Raw genomic sequence first — 22435 nt, forward strand, 5'->3', positions numbered from 1 at the left:
AAACTTAATCAAGTTTCAAGATTTTATTAGCATTTAAAATAACACGAGATAAAAATAGACATGCTAAAGTCAATGTTCAATGTTCTGATGGCCTCTCCAGAAGCATTTAGATGTAAATACATGTAGTGTGGTAGTGAAAGACACAACAACTAGGTTAACCTTCTGTAGTCTGGTAGTGAAAGGTTAACCTTCTGTAGTGTGGTAGTGAAAGGGTTAACCTTCTGTAGTGTGGTAGTGAAAGGTTAACCTTCTGTAGTGTGGTAGTGAAAGGTTAACCTTCTGTAGTGTGGTAGTGAAAGGTTAACCTTCTGTAGTGTGGTAGTGAAAGGTTAACCTTCTGTAGTGTGGTAGTGAAAGGGTTAACCTTCTGTAGTGTGGTAGTGAAAGGGACCCTGATAATAAACAAGAGACAAAATCAAGTTTCAAGATTTTATTAGCATTTAAAATAACACGAGATAAAAATAGACATGCTAAAGTCAATGTTCTGATGGCCTCTCCAGAAGCATTTAGATGTAAATACATGTAGTGTGGTAGTGAAAGACACAACAACTAGGTTAACCTTCTGTAGTGTGGTAGTGAAAGGTTAACCTTCTGTAGTGTGGTAGTGACGGATAAAAAAACAGATAAATAGTTTTTTTTACCATATTTCTAATATTTATTTTTGATAAATACCAATTAGAAATATCTCGACGAATTACCTCTGAATATGAATCAAAAAAAATATTAAAGATTCGCTCACTAGTTCTACCAGAAACGGAGTTGAGGCGAAGCATTACTAAGCGCTTCTGTAGTGTGGCAGTGAAAGGGTAACCTTCTGTAGTGTGGTAGTGACGGATAAAAAAACGGATAAATAGTTTTTTTTACCATATTTCTAATATTTATTTTTGATAAATACCAATTAGAAATATCTCGACGAATTACCTCTGAATATGAATCAAAAAAAATATTAAAGATTCGCTCACTAGTTCTACCAGAAACGGAGTTGAGGCGAAGCATTACTAAGCGCTTCTGTAGTGTGGCAGTGAAAGGGTAACCTTCTGTAGTGTGGTAGTGACGGATAAAAAAACGGATAAATAGTTTTTTTTACCATATTTCTAATATTTATTTTTGATAAATACCAATTAGAAATATCTCAACGAATTACCTCTGAATATGAATCAAAAAAAATATTAAAGATTCGCTCACTAGTTCTACCAGAAACGGAGTTGAGGCGAAGCATTACTAAGCGCTTCTGTAGTGTGGCAGTGAAAGGGTTAACGCGCGCCTCATCGCGCCCCAGCGCAGTTTACATCAGGGCCCCCACAATAATAAGAATCTCTCGCTCCGATGAAAAAGCAATTTTTTATCACTCCGTTTCCGTATTAAATTAATTTACTTTTAGCCATTAGGTTGGAAAAAATGCACCCTACCGAAATTCGTTCGCTCATAAAATTCGAACTGTGTTTTAATGGTTTTTAATTAAGTTAAAACACGCGTTTTATAACGGCCGTCAAGGCCTCTTTTTTTTTAATCTTTTTTTTAGACACTGCGTTACGTTGCTTATAACTTATAACATTAAGATAGTGTATTAATAGTGTGTTATTCTCTCTCTGAGAAAGGAGAGCTAATGACGTCTGTGTGTTAACACCTATTAAGTACACCTATTAAGCCCCCTGTGGACAGGCCCACAGCCCGCGCGTGTAGTTTTTCTCCTCACTTGGAAGAAAATTTGTGGAACTATTATAACAATAATTACCTCATTTACAAGTTGTATTTAAGTTTGCAACTAAGGGCAAATAAGGGAACACATTAATGACAATTCAAATATGTAAAAAAAAAATCAAGATTTCGATTTTTAGGATTTTCTGAACAGCAAGACATTTTCTTCATTTCAGAGCACCTCCCCCTTTGCGGATCAAATCGGGTTTGGTCACGGCGGGTCACATATCTCCGTGAAAACAGGTCTGATTATCCTAAGACTGGTAAAATAGATTCATTACCCGAGATCAGATGGTATCCAAACAGATTATTCCAATTCCTGATTGCCATTCCAAAAATCGATCCTTTTATTGATCCAATGCTACGCACTGTAAAGACATATTACACGCTGTTCTGATGGTCCACAATGACTCAGAGCGTCTCGGGGTACATGCGTGAGAAGTAAAATGTGGATTCCGGAGTTATTTTTTCTCATCCATTTTCATTGAGTCCATTCCAAAAGGGTGCATTACCATCTGGGAGACGATAGGGGGTTTCCCAACGGTAGACTCGGTTGATGAAATATGAATTCAGATCGCTAATAAAAAAAGATTCACGCTAATTGTCGTGGTGGGCATTCAGGGGGCGGGCTGCTAACACGTGTTATGTCATTTTGGGCATTCAAAGTGTTAAGAACCAAAACACTGGTGCAATAACTTTTAGTGTGTAGTGAAAGGACCTCTAGTTTATGACAAGTCAGATATGCTTCTTAAAAACGTGGACTATCGCTTTCTCTCTCACACACAAGTAGGGCTGCAACTAATGACTATTTTGGTAGTCGACTAATCTGTCGATTATTTTTTCGATTAGTCGACTAATCGAAAAACAATTATATTAAAAAAAAAAAAAAAAAAAAAAATAGATATAATTTTTTTTCCACTACCTATCTTTGTGAAAGTGGCTTCTCAGCTCTGGTCCAGCTGAAGACGGAGCAGAGGAACAGATTGGACATTGAGCATGACCTCAGAGTTGCTTTGAGACTCTTGTCAGGACCAAACAACATCCCCAGTTATCCCATTAGTTCCCCCAAACTTACTGTCGGTCTGTTATGTTAAGCTAAGAAGTCTTCAGCTGGCTGGACCAGAGCTGAGAAGCCACTTTCACAAAGATAGGTAGTGCAAAAAAAAAAAAAAAAAAAAAAAAAGATTAATGACTAATCGACGCAACAATATCTCGTCGACGATTTTTCATAATCGACAATCGTTGCAGCCCTACACACAAGCATATCTGATTTGTCATAAACTAGAGGTCCTTTCACTACGAGCTAAAACGTATTGCCCCAGGGCTAAATTCTTGGGCCAATTTTATTATTAAGTATTTGCTCCCCCTAGGATCTATACATAGAAAACATGGCGTCTCCTTCCACTGTTGTGCGGATGACAGTCAAATCTACCTGCTGTTGAAACAAAATAATCCTAACTCTTTAAAACCTTTGTTAGCATGCCTTGAAGATGTCAAAGCATGGTGGGCCATAAACCTTTTACATTTTAATGACAGTAAAACTGAAGTTATGGTGTTTGGTCCCAGCAATGCTTATGTGTCTCCTCCTGGTGATTTGGTCCCCCTTGGACTTTTTGTGAAGCAAACTATCACTAATCTAGGGGTGAAGATCGACTGTGACCTTAAGCTGGACAAACGGATAAATGTTGTAGTGGGAAAGAGCTTTTCCCAGCTTAGGAGGTTGTCCCAAGGTCAAACCGTTTTATCTTGTGTTTTTGGAAATGTTATAAATGCTTTTATGACCTCTCGTCTTGACTATTGTAATGCCTTGTATGTTGGCGTCAGTCAGGCCCCCCTCTCTCGCTTGCAGTTAGTCCAGAACAGTGCTGCTCATCTGCTAACTGGTACACGTAAGCGAGAGGCTAGAGCACATTTCCCCTGTACTGGCTTCCCTCCACTGGCTTCCTGTGCGTTTTAGAACGTCAGAAGGATCCGCCCCTTCCTGACAAAAGAAGCCACCCAACTCCTCGTCCAATCAACAGTCATCTCCCGCCTCGACTACTGCAACGCACTGCTCGCTGGCCTCCCGGCCACTGCCACTAAGCCTCTTCAACTCATTCAGAACGCAGCGGCCCGCCTGATCTCAAACCTACCGAAGTCGGCCCATGTCACCCCACTTCTTAGGGACCTGCACTGGCTCCCCATTGCTGCACGAATCCGCTTCAAGGCCCTCGACCTAGCATACCGTGCGGCAAAGGGAACCGCTCCCGCCTACCTCAAGTTCTTTAATAGTTGTCATACAGAAGTACAGAATACTTTCATACAAAATGCTTCTTACTGTTACGCTCCAGAGACTGTGCTAGACAAGATAGTATCAAATAACATAATAACATAATATAGCATGAATTTAGAAGAAGAATGAGGTCACAGTTGTTCGGTATAGACATATGTACAATGTTCTGAGTTACCATATAATATACAATACACAATACTATGCAGTGTACTAATGTACAGTACTATCTAGTGCAAAGCAGAAATGGGATGAGGTACAATTTTAGGTACAATTTACAGTAAGGTGTACGAGTTGTAGTGCAATCCTTCATCCATAAATATAAAGTGTGGGGAGTGGGTGCTACAGTGTGTTTGTTTAAAGTGGGTGTGTGCTATAAAGTGTGTGTAGTGGGTGCTACAGTGTGTTTGTTTAAAGTGAGTGTGTGCGTGTGGATGTGTGTGCTATGTGTGTTTGGTGGTTGTTGTTGTGTAGTGTTCATTCATTGTTCGTTTAGCAGCCTGATGGCCTGGGGATAGAAGCTACTTCTGAGTCTTTCTGTGCTCGCCTTGAGACTCCTGTGTCGCTTGCCTGACGGCAGCAGTTCAAAGAGGCAGTTGTTCGGGTGGCTCGAGTCCTTAATAATTCTCTTAGCCTTCCCCTTGCAACGCTTGTTGTAAATGTTCTGGAGAGTGGGGAGCCCCCCTCCAATTGTGCGTTCGGCTGAACGTGTCACTCTTTGTAGTCTGCTTTGGTCTTTTGCAGTGCTATTCCCAAACCAGGAGGTGATGTTGCCGGTCAAGATGCTCTCTATTGTACATGAGTAGAAGTTCTTAAGGATCTTCTGGCTGACTTGGAACTTCCTTAGGCGCCTGAGGAAGTAGAGGCGTTGTTGTGCCTTCTTCACCACACTGTTAATGTGTATGGTCCATTTCAAGTCCTCGGATATGTGGGCTCCGAGGTACTTGAAGCTGTTGACTCTCTCAACCGGTGCCCCGTCGATGCTGAGGGGGCTGTAGTCCTTGACCCCCGACCTCCTGAAGTCCACAATCATCTCCTTTGTTTTGCTGACGTTCAGGGAGAGGCTGTTTTCCTGGCACCATCCCGCCAGGACCTTGACCTCTTCCAGGTAGGCCCTCTCGTCGTTGGCAGAGATCAGGCCCACCACCACTGTGTCGTCAGCAAATTTGACGATTGTATTGCTACTCCGCTGAGCCACACAGTCGTGTGTGTACAGGGAGTAGAGGAGGGGACTCAGAACACAGCCCTGGGGGGCCCCTATGTTGAGGGTGATGGATGAGGAGGTGCAGTTGCCTGCTCTCACCACCTGGGGTCTGCCAGTCAGGAAGTCCAAGACCCACTGGCAGAGGTCATAGCCCAAGCCCAGGTCCCTGAGCTTGGCTATGAGTATGGAGGGGACTATGGTATTGAATGCCGAGCTGTAGTCGATGAATAGCATTCTCACATAGTTCCCCTGCCTCTTGTCCAGGTGTGATGCTGCTGTGTGCAGCACATGGGATATGGCGTCCTCCGTGGACCTGTTGGGGCGGTATGCAAATTGCAGGGGGTCCATGTTGATGGGGAGGGAGGAGCAGATGTAGCCCTTTACTAGCTTCTCAAAGCACTTCATGGCTATGGAGGTGAGAGCTACAGGGCGGTAGTCGTTGAGGCAAGCAGGCTTGGATTTTTTGGGTACAGGGATAATAGTGGACTTCTTCCGGTCAATGGTCTCTAACTACACACCCTCAAGACCCCTACGCTCTGCATCTTCTGGCCGCCTCAGACCTACTCCTATCCAAGCTCCGGGAGGGTCATCAAAGAGAAGTCGCCTATTCTCAGTCCTTGCCCCACAATGGTGGAATGAACTAGCCACCCCAGTTAGGACAGCCGAAACCTGTCCAATCTTTCGCCGTCGACTAAAGACGCACTTCTTCAACCATTATCGGAATAAAAAAAAAGAAAAAAAAATATATATATATATATATATCTAACCCTAACTAACCTTACTGTCATGCACTTGTCCTAATAAACTAACCTACACTGTAGCACTCAACACTTTGATGAACATTGTTGCTCAGCTGATAGAGTTGTGCGCTTCCTGATGACTTGTCGTACAGAACTTGTAAGTCGCTTTGGATAAAAGCGTCAGCTAAATGACTAAATGTAAATGTAAATGTAGAATAGATTTTTAAAGATATTGCTGTTTGCTTTTAAGTGCCTGAACAGCATGGCACCGTGCTACCTCTCGGACCTGCTGGAACCTTATGTTTGTTCCCAAGTCCAGGCTGAAGCTTAGGGGCGGACCTCGCTTTCTCAGTGGCAGCCCCAAAGCTCTGGAACGAGCTGCCTCTGCATGTTAGGCAGGCCCCCACTCTGCAGGTGTTTAAATCACGCCTCAAAACACTTTATTTTCTTTTCTTTTTCTTTGGTTTGACACAGCTTGAGAGACATGCGTTTTTCTGTGACATACTGTATATGCTTTTACTGTGTGCTTTTGATCTCTGTGCGATATTTGTTGTTCAACTTGTACAGCATTTGGTCAACTTTGTTGTTTTTAAACATGCTCTATAAATAAAGTGGATTGGACACACAAACACACAAAGCTCTGCACTGACCTCTGTTGTGTGCATGGAGAGCTGTTCCTGCAGTTCTCTCACTTGTTCCTCCTTCTCGCTGTTCAGCTCCTGTAGCCTCTCGATCTCGCTCTTCACAGACTCTGACTCAAACTCCCGACCCCTCTTCTCCTCCTCCTTTTCTCTCCCCTCTCGTTCCTTCCTCTCCTGCAATTTCTGAATCTCTGCTTTCAGCTCCTCCACTAGAGTGACTCTTTTCTCCTCCTCCATGCTCCTCCTCTCCTCCCGACTCCTCCGCTGAAGGTCGTTGTCCTTTAAGCTCGCCAATTCTGAAAGAATTAATGAAATAACCATGAATGCTAATAATGCCCACATGTAATATTAGGGAAACAGCATTATGCTAATAATGCCAACATGTAATATTAGGGAAACTGCATTATGCTAATACTACCAACATGTAATATTAGTGAAACTGCATTATGCTAATAATGCTAACTTGTAATATTAGGGAAACTGCATTATGCTAATAATGCCAACATGGGATATTAGGGAAACTGCATTATGCTAATAATGCCAACATGTAATATTAGGGAAACTGCTTTATGCTAACATGTTATTTTGGGGAAACTGCTTTATCATAACATGTTATATTAGGGAAACTGGTCTATGCCAATAATGCTAACATGTAATATAAGGGAAACTGCTTTATGCTAACATGTTATATTAGGGAAACTGCTTCATGCTAATAATGCCAACAAGTATATTATTATTAATCGATTATATAATTTAGTTTATATTCCATTTTATCTTATTCCACCTTTTATTTCATTCTACCGTAATTTTCTGTGCGTTAACTCATTGAGCGCCACGCCCTTTTCCCATCTTTACTCAATAGCGCCAGCCACTTTCGAGTGCTGGTCCCAAGCCCGGGAAAAATGGGGAGGGTTGCGTCAGGAAGGGCATCCGGCGTAAAACCAAACTGCCAAAATGATTATGCGGATCAAAAATCTGATTTCCATACCGGATCGGTCGAGGCCCGGGTCACCAACGACCGCCCCTGGCACTGCTGACCAGCAGGGTGCCGGGGGAAATTGGGCTAGTGGTGGTAGAAAGAGAAGAGGGGGGAAACATGTCCGGAGGAGGAGGCAGAAGAGGATGGGGAGGCAGGGCTGTACTCTAAGCTTTTTCACTAGGGGCACAGGTGCCCCTAAATGAGAAATTTAGGGGCACAGAATATTTTTTAGGGGACATTTTTAATAACAATTTTACCATTATAGTGCAAAAAAAGATGTTCCTCCTGCCTCATTACTGTGGTCCTTTTATTTAACATGCAAGTGCTTTTGTTTTCAGGTTTGTATCTTTTATAATGAACCAACTGAGAAAGTGTGTAAATCACTAATAGAACAAAAACAACAAACTGTGTGTGTGCGCGCGCTTGTAGTGCTCCTTGAATGAGATCATCACAACACACACCATTGCATTAATCAGGAGGACAAGAAACTCTGCATACCTTTGTTTCACAATGAAAAGTGCTTTATAAATAAAATGAATTATTATTATTGTAAATAACCCCATGAAAGATTTATTATTTTTATGGGTAATTACCTGCTTCATATTTGTGATGTTACTGGATTCAGGGTGTGCCTAAAGTGATCAATGTGTTGGGCCGTTTATAGAGATATATGCCAATTAATGTTTATGTATATCCGGGACTTTTTTTTACAAGAATTGAGAGGCCTACTACGGTATTTGTATATGTGACCTTTATTTTGAAAACAGTGTTGCGACGCAACCGTGTTTACGCTTGCGCTTTTGACAGTGAAATGTTGAGTTCAACTTAGCTCGAAGGAACGACTCTAATCAAAAAGGTTTAATTGACCCGTATGAAGCTCTTACGGTAGGACTTTGATTGTGTATAGAAGAGGAATGTAATACTATGCAAAACAAGAAATAAACAGTGATTTTACCAGCAGTAAGTTGCAAGCCACTTTCATACGGGGAACCGTGACAATTATTAGTATTATCTTATTTGCATATTGTCTCATTATTAGATAGATATGTTGATACTTTATTGATCCCCGGAGGGAAATTTAAGTAGACAGTATTTAAGTATTGAAAAACGTCCTAATAGTGGGCTACTCACCTAATGCATGGCTGATATTTGTTAGAAGTGTCCGTGTCCCCGTCAATCATCACTGCCAGATCCGACTTAATTTAATTGGCTATGTGGTCTCTTATCATCTCACCACATTGGACGTGGTTGTCATAAGATGGACTGATATCCGCTCCGTTCTTCTTGCAGAGCAAAATTAGCGGCTTAAACTTCTTCTTTGGCGATGCAATGGGCCACATTCAGTTTCGTTTCGATTGTTCGCTAGGAATTATGGGATTTGGTGTTGGATTGTGGACTCTACGCAGACATGGTATTTAATCGCACAATAGACTACAACTACCAAGTAGAATAGCGTGGCCCAGATTCACTTCACACACAATTTCTTTTTCACACACAGGCTATCGGACTACGCAGTAAATTCATTCATCGCCGACAGATTCTTTCATAGCACCGCGACATTATGTCGCACTGTACAGCCCTGGTTGTAGGCTAATGTTTTACAATTTTTTTATCCAATTTGTATGGATTAATTTAGGAGTGAAATGCGAATGAAGGGTTGAAATCACTACTCCACCCTCTCATTTGACCCCCGCGTCCGCTCCATCGTAAAAATATCCTACTTTCACCTCCGCAACATTGCAAAAATCCGTCACTGCCTCTCCCCCCCTGCTGCTGAATCCCTCATTCACGCCTTCATCTCCTCCCGCCTGGACTACTGCAACTCCCTCCTCACTGGTATCACCTCCCGCTCCCTCCATAAACTGCAAATGGTCCAAAATTCAGCCGCCCGCCTCCTCACTAACACCCGGTCCCGCGTTCACATCACTCCTGTCCTCCATTCCCTCCACTGGCTCCCGATCAAACACAGCATAAACTTTAAAACACTACTCCTCACCTTCAAAGCCCTCCACAGCCTGGCCCCCCCCTACCTGACTGATCTCCTTCTTTTCTACCGCCCCACCAGTTCCCTCCGGTCCTCCTCCACTGTCTCCCTCACTGTCCCGACATCCAAGCTTAAAAACTTTGGAGATCGGGCCTTCTCTCGTACTGCACCCCGACTCTGGAACTCCCTCCCCCAGTCCATCAGAGACTCCCCTACACTCTCCACCTTCAAAGCTCGCCTCAAAACCCACCTGTTCTCCCTTGCCTTCAACCCCCCCACCCATAAACCCCCCCCCCCCAACCTGATGTCTGTCTCCAGTCTTTTTTGTGCTATCATGCTGTCTTCCCTGTTCCCCCCATGGTCTCATCTTCCTTTTGTTTTGTTTATTTGTTGTTTCTTTGTTTTTGTTTCTTTGCTTTTGTTTCTTTGTTTGTACTCTTGCTCCCGACTATTGTCAGCGACTTCGGGTTATTGAGAAAATTAAATGAATTATTATTATTATTATTATTACTCGCAAGGTTGCCCCCAAATATTATTTTCCACTCGTACGGGCCATATTAAGGGGCAATTTGCGATAACCTCGTCGCACTGTACAGCCCTGGGAGGAGTGTGGAGGTGAGGGTTGGAACTTTGAACATTGGCACCATGTCTGGCAAAGGGGGAGAGATAGTTAATATGATTGAGAGAAGAAAAATAGATATACTGTGTGTGCAGGAGACCAGGTGGAAGGGGAATAAGGCCAGATGCACGGGGAGAGGGTACAAACTGCTCTACTATGGGGTGGATGGGAGAAGAAATGGACAGGGGTTATCCTAAAGGGGGAGTATGCCGGTAGCGTGGTAGAGGTGAGGAGAGTATCAAGACAACGTGATGGCTCTGAAGCTAGTGAGGGAAGGGCTAATGCTGAATGTTATCAACGCCTATGCCCCCCAGGTGGGGTGCGAGATGGAAGAGAAGGAAGAATTCTGGAGCATGTTAGATGAAGTGGTGGAGAGTGTGCCTGTGGGGGAGAGAGTGGTGATTGGAGCAGACTTCAATGGGCACGTAGGGGAGGGAAACAAAGGGGATGAGGAGGTGATGGGCAGGTACGGCGCCAAAGAGAGAAATGCGGAAGGTCAGATGGTGGTAGACTTTGCAAAAAGGATGGGTATGGCGGTAGTGAACACATACTTCAGGAAGAGAGAGGAGCACAGGATTAGATATAAAAGCGGGGGAAGGTGCACACAGGTGGACTATGTCCTATGCAGAAGGAGTCATCTGAAAGAGGTCTGGGACTGCAAGGTGATCGCAGGTGAGAGTGTAGCTAGGCAGCACCGCATGGTGGCCTGTAGGATGACTGTGGAGGCCAAGAGGAAGAAAGCCAAGGGAGAGAAGGTAGAGCCAAAGATTAAATGGTAGCAGTTAAAGAGAAAGGAATGTTGTGTGGAGTTCAGGGAGAAGATAAGACAGGCGCTGGGTGGTAGGGAAGAGCTGCCGGTTGGTTGGGCAACCACAGCAGATGTGGTGAGGGAGACCGCTAAAAGGGTATTTGGCGTGTCTTCAGGATGAAGGAAGGAAGATAAGGAGACCTGGTGGTGGAGTAAGGAAGTGCAGGAAAGTATACAGAGGAAGAGGATGGCGAAGAAGCAGTGGGACAGACTGAGGGATGAAGAGAGTAGACAGGCATACATGGAGAGACGGCAGGAGGCGAAGAGAGAGGTGGCAAAGGCGAAGGAAAGGGCATTCAGCGAGCTGTATGAGAGGTTGGACACCAAGGAAGGAGAAAAGGACCTATATAGGCTGGCTAGGCAGAGGAACCAGCCAGGGAAGGATATACAGCAGGTCAGAGTGATAAAGGATAAGGAGGGCAAGGTGCTGACCAGCGAGGACAGTGTGGTGAAAAGGTGGAAGGAGTACTGGATAGTGTGGAGGCAGTGAACCAGGAAGTGCAACAGATCAGTAAGGAGGAAGTGAGGGCAGCTTTGAAGAGGATGTAGAGTGGGAAGGCGGTTGGCCCAGATGACATACCAGCGGAGGCCTGGAGATGCCTAGGAGAGATGGCAGTGGTTTTTCTAACAAGATTGTTCAACAATATCTTGAAAAACGAGAAAATACCAGAGGAGTGGAGGCAAAGTGTGCTAGTGCCGGTAAGGGAGACGCACAAAGTTGCAGCAACTACAGGGGAATAAAGCTGATCAGCCACAGCATGAAGCTATGGGAAAGGATAGTGGAGGCTGGAGGGGTGGTGATGATGCAAGGAGTAGAAGTACCAAAAGTGGATGAGTTTAAGTACTTGGGATCAACTGTCCAAAGTAATGGGGACTGTGGTAGGGAGGTGAAGAAGAGAGTGCAGGCCGGGTGGTGCGGGTGGAGAAGGATGACAGGGGTGATCTGCGATAGAAAGGTACCAGCAATAGTTAAGGGAAAGGTCTACAGCAGGGTAGTGAGACCAGCTATGCTGTATGGTCTAGAAACGGTGGCACTGACCAACAAGCAGGTGGCGGAGCTGGAGGTGGCAGAGATGAAGATGCTATGGTTCTCTCTGGGAGTAACAAGGTTGGACAAAATCGAAAATGTCTACATCAGAGGAACGGCCCATGTTGAGCAGTTCGGGCAGAAAGCGAGAGAGGCAAGACTGAGATGGTTTGTGTGCGGAGGAGGGAGGTGGGGTACATCGGGAGGAGGACGCTGGAGATGGAGCTGCCAGGAAAGAGGAGGAGGAGGGGAAGGCCCAAGAGGAGGTTTATGGAGACAGTGAAGGAGGACATGTGGGCAGCGGGAGTGATAAAGGACGACACAGATGACAAACAGATGGAAACGGATGATCCGCTGTGGCGACCCCTGACGGGAAAAGCCGAAAGAAAAAGAAGAAGATATGCAATATGGCCAAATCGTTCTGGTGCTCGCCTGAAACCCCAAATACTTCCAAATCAAAAAGGTATATACCATGTACATATTGTCGTTTTAACTCAAAACTGTGATCGTTACCAAAAGCAAGTTTTAGGTCCGGTAAAATATGACACTGATCGTTACAAGAACATGTTTCAGGTTCGGTAAAATAGACATAGAATATAGTGTTGTCAAAAATATCGAAGTATCGATACATATCGATACTGAATATTTAAAACGGCTTCGATACTCATTTCCCGAAGTACCGATACTTTCTGCAGTATCGGTACCAGCTGGCGAGTGTTCTACCGCAAGTTGTTGACGCGCTGTTCAGAGCGCTCAGCGCGCTTGCCCCCCCGGCTCCTCCGAGTCCAGCCCTCCCTCTCACAGAGTCACAGAGAGCAGTCTTCTTCAGTTAGTAAACAAACATTTGAGCTGAAGATGGTAAATGCAGAGCCTCCACAACTTGTGCTTGTGGATAAAGAAAACAGCAGAAGTGCTGTTTGGAGGTACTTCGGGTTTCAAGTAAACAACGAAGGACAAGCTACAAATGCCCCAATGCTATTTGCAAGCGGTGTTAGAGCAGTGCCAGCGCCGATCTCCATAAAGAAATGAAAGAGGTTCGTGACAGCTGCTCTTTCAACGTCACTGTGACTGAAGCATTAAACCATTAACTCTAGTTTAATACATGATACATTGTCTACTGATGGCGCATAATATCAACAGCTGATTCGTTGTAACGTTACAGCTACCAGCTAACGTTAGCTACTGCTAGCTCCGTTAGCTTAGCTGGCTACTTTTATAATTACTGCATGGAAACGGAGTAACGTTAACGTTTAAACGTTATGTCGAGGTCATACAATACTACAGTCGACATAAAGTTAACGTTACCCCGTTTCCAGCAAGTGTTTAAATAGCAGCGATCTTGTTGAAAATGTAACGTTACAAAAATGCTCCGAACATAGCCTCTCTCTCTCTCTCTCTCTCTACTGCTAGCCGTTAGCTCCGTTAGCTTAGCTGGCCACTTTTATAACTACTGCATGGAAACGGAGTAACGTTAACGTTTAAACGTTATGTCGAGGTCATACAATACTACAGTCGACTTAAGGTTAACGTTACCCCGTTTCCATCAAGTGTTTAAATAGCAGCAATCTTGTTGAAAATGTAACGTTACTAAAATGCTCCGAGCATAGCCCCTCTCTCTCTCTCTCTCTCTCTCGTTATCTTTAAATAAAAACGAAACTGTTACTAACTGTAATACAAACAGTTCAGTTTGTCAGGTACATGCAACACAGATTACAGTGTTTACATCTGTCTGCTTGAGAAAATACCATGTTCTGCATTTGCAATAAAAATGATTGAAGTGAGATGAACAGTTATTTTTAAATGTGTGATCTAAAGATAAACAAAGGGTTTTAAAATTGTTATATTTATCTTATCTTATAGTACCAGAGAGAAGCTAAATTTGTTTAAAAAAAAAATAAAATAAAAAATATATATATATTTTTTTGATATAGAAATAATATCGAAGTATCGATACTTTTCAAGGTATCGTATCGAAGTCGAAATTCCAGTATCGTGACAACACTAATAGAATATACCTTACCTTAGCCAGAAGGTAATCCAAAAAGAATAATCCAGTGATCCCTTTTTCTTGTCCTCACTGTTCTATAGTGTTTTAATTAGTGACTCATGATTTTATCCAAATTCTTTTATTCTACTTTTTCTATCTGGTTTCACTGTTTTTAACTGCTGTTTGTCTGTTGTCATTTATTTCTGATTTTGTTTTTATTGTGTTTTTATATTAAGCTGTAGTGTAAAGCACCCTGTGCATTCGTGCTGTGAAGGGTGCTATATAAATAAAGGTCATTCATTCATTCATTCATTCATCCCATCGCCATCGCAATTACTCGTGTATATGTAATAGGTTTCAGGTGATCAAATCTCCGAGCGATCGCGCTGTCGCTCTGTCCCCTGAGGGGGAGGAGTCCTTGCAACAAAAAAAAACAAACCCGACCATACTCGGGTATGGCGCAGAATGAGTTAATGTCGCACCAAATGACCAAATCAAATTCCTTTTATGTGTTAACAAGTTATATTAGGGAAACTGCATTATGCTAAAAATGCTAACCAAGTGCATGCTAGCCTAGCTTTGCACAAGGACGGGAAGCACTAGGCAGTAGGGGTTGGCGTAGCTCTATTGACAAGTTGTCCCAACTAATTATGTTCACATTGTGTTTTCGAAGGGATCAGAAAGCTCAGAAGAGTCTCAACAAAGACCGGTGGGGTGAAAACACAAGCTGCTGCTAAAATACAGTATAAGATTACCCTTAAAAAGAGACTTGAGAGAAAAGGGTAATTTTATACTGTATTTCAGCAGCGGCTTATGTTCTACTGTAGTTAAGGTTCTACTGTAATTAGTTACCTTGGGTGAGAATCTCCATCTGTGTGATTCTGTCTCCTAGAAGTTTCTCCTGTTCTCTACGATTTCCCTCCTGCTGTGAGAGAGCTAGGCGCAGCTCTGATATTCACACAAACACAGAAAAATGTCTCAGATCGCCCACTAAAATATTCTTAAATAAAAAAAAAATATATATATATATATAAAATAACAGTACTAATTAACAATTATAAAACAAACAAAATAATGACCAACAGAAATACAATCACAGATACTGGACTCTGATTTGATTACAGTTCTAATGTAGTTTAGAAGGAGTTCTTCTAACCTTCTTTCTCTTTTACATCCTCTCTCTTCCTCTCCTCTTCTGCTCCATCCATGCCCCCTAGTCTCTGTCGCAGAGCTGCGCACTGGGCCTCGCTCTCCGCCAGCTGTTTAACTAGCGCGGTCCCCCTGGCGGAGCTCGCTTCATAGGCCCTCAGCTGCGCTTGGAGGCCCTCTGCTTGCTGCATCAGGAGGCCCATCTCAGTCTGCCACTGCTGTAGCTGGTTGACAGATGCCTCTTTGTGGGAGGCAAGTTCTTCTTTCAGCTGGTTACACACACTCTCACTTTATGAGGGGAGGAGAGGAAGAGAGATAGAAGAGAGGAGGTGAGATAGATAGTAATAGTAACTAATTGTACAAGTACTGTAGTAGCTTTCTGTGTTACTGAGAAAGGTGAACAGAATGACCTACCTCTGAGAGAGTTGTACTTCAAGCTGTGTGACCTGGCTCTGAAGTTCTTCCATCTGTTGGCTTTTCTGGGCTGATCTTTCCAGTGCTCCCAGGCTCTCCTTCTGAAGCTCCTCTATCGTCGCACGGAACGTACTGCTCCTCTTCACCTCCTCGGAGGAAACCTATATCAGCCAACCAGTTAATTCATATAATTATTACTCCGGCAGTTAAATCAATAAATCAACTACCCAACCTTTTGAGCGAACAATCAAACCAATTAGTCAATCAATCAATCCCAGTAACCAACCAATCAAATAAACAATTAATTGTTCAATGAATCAATCAATAAAATAAATGTATTTCCTTGTCATATTTTCTTATTTATGTATGTATATTCCATGTAAGTTAATAGTTTACAACTGAACATAAAAAAATCTAAATAAATAAAAAATAGACACAGTTATGCAACAGTTATGATTGGAGGATCAAGAAAAGAAGGTGGGGCTTGAGATAGGTCCATTACCTTAACTTCTTGTGTCAGACCATCTACCTCCTGGTTCAGATTCTCGATGGTCATTGTCTTCGCCTCCGATTCGCTCTCCAGGCTCTGAAGGCGGGCCGCGGTGGCATCAAGCTGTTCCGATAGGCTCTTGGACCTGTCAGTGTGCTCCCTGAGCTGACTCTGTAGGCTGGTGACCTAAAACAAATTATATTAGTGTTGAACACAAGTACTGTTCATTGGTTCGCTTTCATTTCCGATATCTCTTGTTACAAATCAATTCAACTGAATACTTAACAGGATGAATACTGAATGGCTGCTGAAAGATGTTGGCCTACTGCATGGCCACTGAAAGATGTTGGCCTACCAAAAGACTAATCGTCACTCGAGGACATTTCACAGTGGTACATTTTATTTTGTAGCCATCTTACCGGTATATGTCCGATGTATAACTGTATTTCTTGCAAACGTGTTACATAGTGACATAGACAAGTAACAGAAGAAAAGGAGAGAATAACTCTTTTCTGTGGACTTTGTAGCAGATGTTTTACATGCACCTCCAGCTATACAACACATTAAAGGAAGGGGGAAAGAAAAAGAGCTGCACTATGGAAGAATATAAACATGGCGGATAAGAGGAATGGCAACAAAAAATGTAATTTATTCAAGCAAGGTAACTTTGGGCACTGGATTTTTCTGAACTGATTGTAATCTTGGTAAAGAATTTCACTGCACCAGTCGAGTGTTTTTTCCTTGTTCAGCCTAACTAGGTGATTTAGTTTGCTAAAGCAGCAATATTTCGTAATGAAAAAGTTCCATAGTGTAGGTCTAAATACATGAGTTATTCCCCCACCTCGGTGCCTTGCGTCTGTGTGGTGGACTGGAGCTGGAAGATGCCGTTGACCAGAGCTTGGTTCTCTTTAGTCAGCCTGGCTGTCTCCTTCTGTTTCGCCTCCAAAGACAACAGGAGGGAGTCGTAGTCTGTAGACTGCTCTTCTAAATCAGCTGGGAGATCCAGGTAGAGAGACAGAGAGGGGGCGACAGAGAGAGGGGGGTGGGATAAATATTAGGAATAAACTATGTAAAAGGCTATGTAGAACGCTCTTAGGGACTGTGAGTCTGTAGAACGCTCTTATAGTGTGAGGGAGTGAGTCTGTAGAACACTCTTATACATCAGATGTGAGAGAGGGATGGAGAAAGAGAGAAAAGATATTAACAAATGCAGTAAAGTTCTAATCACAGTAATAAAGTAATGATGACAAGGTGGCATAAAGAATCAAAACACTTAAAGATACGGTACAATGAAAATCTTGTTTTTCAATTTCATAGCATTTATTTTTTTTATAACAGAAGGTATGTTGATGTTAGAACTGTTAAAAAATTATGACTAAAGCCGTTTGATCCCCCTCAAACCAAATCAAGCCAATTCAGAGATCCAATCTGCTTCCTCTGAAATATCACATAATACACACAGCTTACTCTGATTGGCCCATCAGTCACATCTAGCCTGGACTATAAGCCGCATGTGTTTTAATGTTTAATTACCATAATGTAAGGAGTGGAGCCTGCGGCTTAATTTGACTCGACACGGGAAACCTCACCCGGCCCGGACACGGAAAGGATTGACAGATTGATTGCTCTTTCTCGATTCTGTGGTGCCGTTCTTATATTGAGCTTTAAGTTCCCACCTCTACAGAGAATGACTCCCACCTCTACAGAGAATGACTCCCATTGGGACACAATACTGTCGGACAAATAACAAGAATTAACTCATTTACAAGTTGTATTAAGTTTAGCAAATAAGGGAACAGATAAATAACATTTCAATGCAGTAAAAAAAGCAATATTTCGATTTTCGGGTTTTGTCCACATATAAGCCGCAGGGTAGAAAAATGGGTGGAAAAACCGCGGCTTATAGTCCGAAAAGTACGGTATATAAAAACAAATGATACACCTGAAGCTGAAAGAATTATACTTATGACATTAGAATTCCACAATAAGCTTTTCATGACCGAATTAAAACATCATTGCACTGGATCTTTAAATGTGACCTAGAAATAGACATTTGTATCGAAACTTTGTGGATCATTACATATTCAGACAGCAATGTCTGGATTCTGTCCTACCGGTTAACGTCTCCACTGTCTGTCCTAACAATGTGTGCTCCTTTCTCAACTCCTCCACCTCCTCCTCTCTCCTCCTCAGCTCCTCCCCCAGCCTCCTCTTCTCCTCCTCCACCACTCTGAGCTGGGAGATGGTCTGTTCTTTCTTGTCGATTTCTTCCATGAGTCTCCACATCTCTTCTTCTAGAAGCACTGGGCAGAGCAAGGGGCAGACAGAAGCAGAGAAAGGGGGAGAGAAAAGGAAAGAGAGGAAGGACAGAGATCATATAGAATGAAGCTCATTTGGGTGCACAAAATCAGCCTCCCATTCATTGTCCATGGAGCAGCTCCAGACTTTATACCTGATGACATCATACGTGTAATTCTTACTTCTCTGGTTTCTGGATTTATGAGAAAGTAGCTCATGTTGACAATTACTGATTTAACTTTCCTAGACCATGGACATAACAGACTGTTAATGTATAACTATTGTGTATTGTTGTGTATAGTGTGTGCCGTCTCATCTTATGCTAATCTAATGGACAAAGAGTAATTTTTTTTTTAACAAATGTTTTTTATTTTCCCTTTTTTAACATAAAACTAGACACACAATACATTAACAGTATAAATCCACAGTAAATCACAGGACTATGACCGACATAATAATAACAATAATGACAGTCCAATACTTAAATCAAAATAAATGTAGATTAAAAGATATACACATAATAAATACAATACAATACATATGCTATTGCTTGCTCTCCCCCCCCCCCCCCCCTCAGGACCCCCTTTTGGACAATCCATCCATTATTCCGTTTAACACCAGGAATTACAAAAAAAAAAAATTCTATCCTTTATCCTCTCCATCACATCTAACCAGGTTGCTATGCTGGCTTCATTAACACCTAAAATTTGTGCGGTAGATATCTCTAGATAAATCACATCGAGATAGGTAAGAACCCATACCTTCTGGCACATTTTATCCGGTTGAATCCAGCGTGATGCTATCAGCTTTTTAGCAGCCGTAAGACCGGACAAAATTTGTCTCTTTACCTGTATAGAGGCTGCTAACTGAGAAACATCATTCAACAACAATACAGAAGGCAGTACAGGTATGGTCATAAATAAAAATTCTGATAATTGCGTGGTTACTTCTTCCCAGAATATCTTAACAGGAGGGCATTCCCAATACATATGCATAAATGTACCCATATCACCGTTTAAACATAAGGAGCATCAAGGGTCTTGTTTGAGCCCCATTAGGTGCAAACGTCTAGGAGTTAAGTAAGTCCTATGAATAAAATTAAGATTAATCTGTTGATGATCCGGGTTGCGCAATGACAGCCGTACGTTTGCCCAAACTTCATCCCAATCAAAATCTACTTCCAAGTTTGGTATATCCTTCCTCCAGATTAAGTCTAGAGGAAGAACATCATATGAGGACGTAAGTAAGTGACGATAAAAGTCAGAGACGAAGCCTCTCGATGTCTTCCGGTTTAGCTCGAGAATGGAGTAGGTCGCTGTGGTAGTCAGCTCCTCTCCCGTTATTTTTATTTTGCTTTCAAAAGCCTCTTTTTACACCACCAATGCGTTTAAACCTGACGTATATATCAACTGAGATTTCAACTAACTATATTGACTGAAAGAATCAAAATAGAGTAATCTGAATCTAAAACAGTGCAGCAGCAAACACACATTAACCCTCCTTACTAAATAGTAGGGGTGGGACGATACATCGATCCAGATCGATACATCGATGTAATTATCAACGATCGAATCGGATCGATGCGATGTAATAAGATCGATTCATATCGATACTCTTATTTTGAAAATCCTGTGGCGAGTCTCATAACTGATTGTGTTAAATGGGCATATGATATCATCTCATATCGATCGCAGGCACCTGAATCTAATCGTATCGTATTGTATCGTGAGAGACTTTGTGATATCGGCAAATATCGTATCGTTGTCCAAAGAATCGATATCGTATCGTATCATGATGAAACTGGTGATTCCCACCCCTACTAAATAGTCATCTGAATCTAAAACACTGCAGCAGCAAAGACACATTAACCCTCCTTACTAAATAGAGTCATCTGAATCTAAAACACTGCAGCAGCAAACACACATTAACCATCCTTACTTCTCTTGGTGGCTCGCTCTCCTGAAGACCTGCCAAGAGCATCTGCCCCTCGTTTCCTGCCCCCCTCCTTCTCTGTTCTCTCCTCTGCTTTACTGAGACAGTGACAGTTCTGCCTGAGGTCCAACAACTCCTGTTTGATGCCCTCTACTAGATCCCTCTGAGAGAGAGACAGAGACAGAGAGTGGGAGAGACAGAAGAGGGAGATGAGAGACAGAGAGAGAGACAGAAGAGGGAGCGAGAAAGAGACAGTAGAGGGAGAAAGAGAGACAGACGGAGAGACACACACACAGACAGACAGAGACACAAACAGAGAGACAGACAAGACAGTGAAGGTAATGTAATTATTACAAATGTAACTGACTATTTTGACTGACGATACACATTAAGCATCGATATTTTGCTCTGCACGGTTATGTCCACAGATTGAGACATAATAAAATTGATAGCGTGTGTATGACTCCGTGTTCTTATCTTGCTGCTGCCATGCTCTTTAAGATGCATTCTAAAAATAGATTTCTCTAAACAATTACTGGAGCACTACTCGAGTAATTCATTCACTGGAGTACTCGGTCTGAGAAAACATTACTCGTGTCCACCCCTAATACGCAGGGGGAGAAGTTGCTACGTGTGCACAAGAATGTGAGGAGGGAGGGTGTTTGTGATAAAACTGTAGAGACATGTAAAATGTACTCACGTCTCTGGTAGCGTTCTCTACAGTGCTGTCCATGGCCGTCTCTAGCTTGGAGATCATCTCCTCCTTCTGCTGGCACATCTCCAAGAGCTCGGAGAACTTGCCTCTTTGCTGCTCCAGACTCTATGTCAAAAAGACAATAGCATGTTGCAGTACAATAAGCAACCAAACAAAACAATAGCATGTTACATTAAAATGAGCTTGCAAACAAAAGCAATAGCATGTTACAGTACAATGAGCTAGCAAACAAAACAATAGCATGTTACAGTACAATAAGCTAGCAAACAAAAGCAATAGCATGTTACAGTACAATAAGCTAGCAAACAAAAGCAATATCATGTTACAGTACAATGAGCTAGCAAACAAAACAATAGCATGTTACAGTACAATGAGCTAGCAAACAAAACAATAGCATGTTACAGTACAATAAGCTAGCAAACAAAACAATAGCATGTTACAGTACAATGAGCTAGCAAACAAAACAATAGCATGTTACAGTACAATGAGCTAGCAAACAAAACAATAGCATGTTACAGTACAATGAGCTAGCAAACAAAACAATAGCATGTTACAGTACAATGAGCTAGCAAACAAAACAATAGCATGTTACAGTACAATGAGCTAGCAAACAAAACAATAGCATGTTACAGTTTGGTATTCCCCAAGGAAGTTGTCTTGGACCCCTCCTTTACTCTATATTTGTAAACGATATGCCTTATGTATTGAAAAGTGCAGGTATGGCGATTTATGCTGACGATACAACTATATATGCATCCGCTGAGAGCACAGAACAAGTGAATAAGATACTTCAGAGTGAATTATTTATGATTTCGAACTGAAAAGACTAAAATTAAATGTAGCAAAAACAAAATGTCTTATACTCGGCTCTAAATATGCCTTAAGGCCGGATCATAGACTGAGTCTCTCATTACAAGGCCTAACAAAATAAATTGTTTGGTTCCTGTTGGTTGTCAGTTAAGGCCATGGGTAGGTAGGGAATTTATAAAAAAAATGCCCACGGCGACTATGGATAGGGAATTTTAATACTAAATGTTAAAATACAAAGACACTGTACTACAAAAGTACAATGTACAAAATGTACTAGTATTAAAAATGCTACCCCTAAATACTACTCACTAAATATCCTGACATCAGAGAGCTGTGCAAATATTGTGAAATACTTGCTTTTTATATATTCTTATTATTGACATGGACTGCACTTTTTACTAAGATTTAATTAAACTTTATTGAAAAACTAAATATATTTTTTTTAACTCATAAAATAAATTTGGGTCGCACATAAAATCGGCAGGGCCTGTCGGCAACCGGAAGCAAGCAATTTATTTTGCATGGCCCAAGACGCTGATATTGAACAAGTGAAAAAGGCCAAATAGTTTGGTGTAACTATTGACGAGGCGCTATTATGGTCTACTCAGATTAATAACATGGTTACCAGGATGAGTAGAAACATCTCCATAATTAGAAGAAATGCTTGCCTC

General features: G+C 42.2%; 1 protein-coding gene across 1 annotated transcript in view; it reads right to left on the reverse strand.

Moving 5' to 3' along the window:
* kif20bb (kinesin family member 20Bb) overlaps positions 1–22435 on the reverse strand; it is a 107790-nt gene that overhangs the window by 26281 nt on the left and 59074 nt on the right. The window contains exons 22-30 of the mRNA XM_084322730.1: positions 20940–21059; positions 20246–20402; positions 18124–18312; positions 16851–17002; positions 16022–16195; positions 15520–15680; positions 15113–15393; positions 14809–14904; positions 6562–6848 (exon numbers count right to left, since the gene is read on the reverse strand). Coding sequence (XP_084178856.1) covers positions 6562–6848; positions 14809–14904; positions 15113–15393; positions 15520–15680; positions 16022–16195; positions 16851–17002; positions 18124–18312; positions 20246–20402; positions 20940–21059 — 1617 coding nt within the window. The remainder of the gene's footprint in view (positions 1–6561; positions 6849–14808; positions 14905–15112; positions 15394–15519; positions 15681–16021; positions 16196–16850; positions 17003–18123; positions 18313–20245; positions 20403–20939; positions 21060–22435) is intronic.

This window comes from Notolepis coatsorum, assembly GCF_963971535.1.
Source record: "Notolepis coatsorum genome assembly, chromosome: 10".
In the NCBI taxonomy this organism is placed as follows: Eukaryota; Metazoa; Chordata; class Actinopteri; order Aulopiformes; family Paralepididae; genus Notolepis; species Notolepis coatsorum.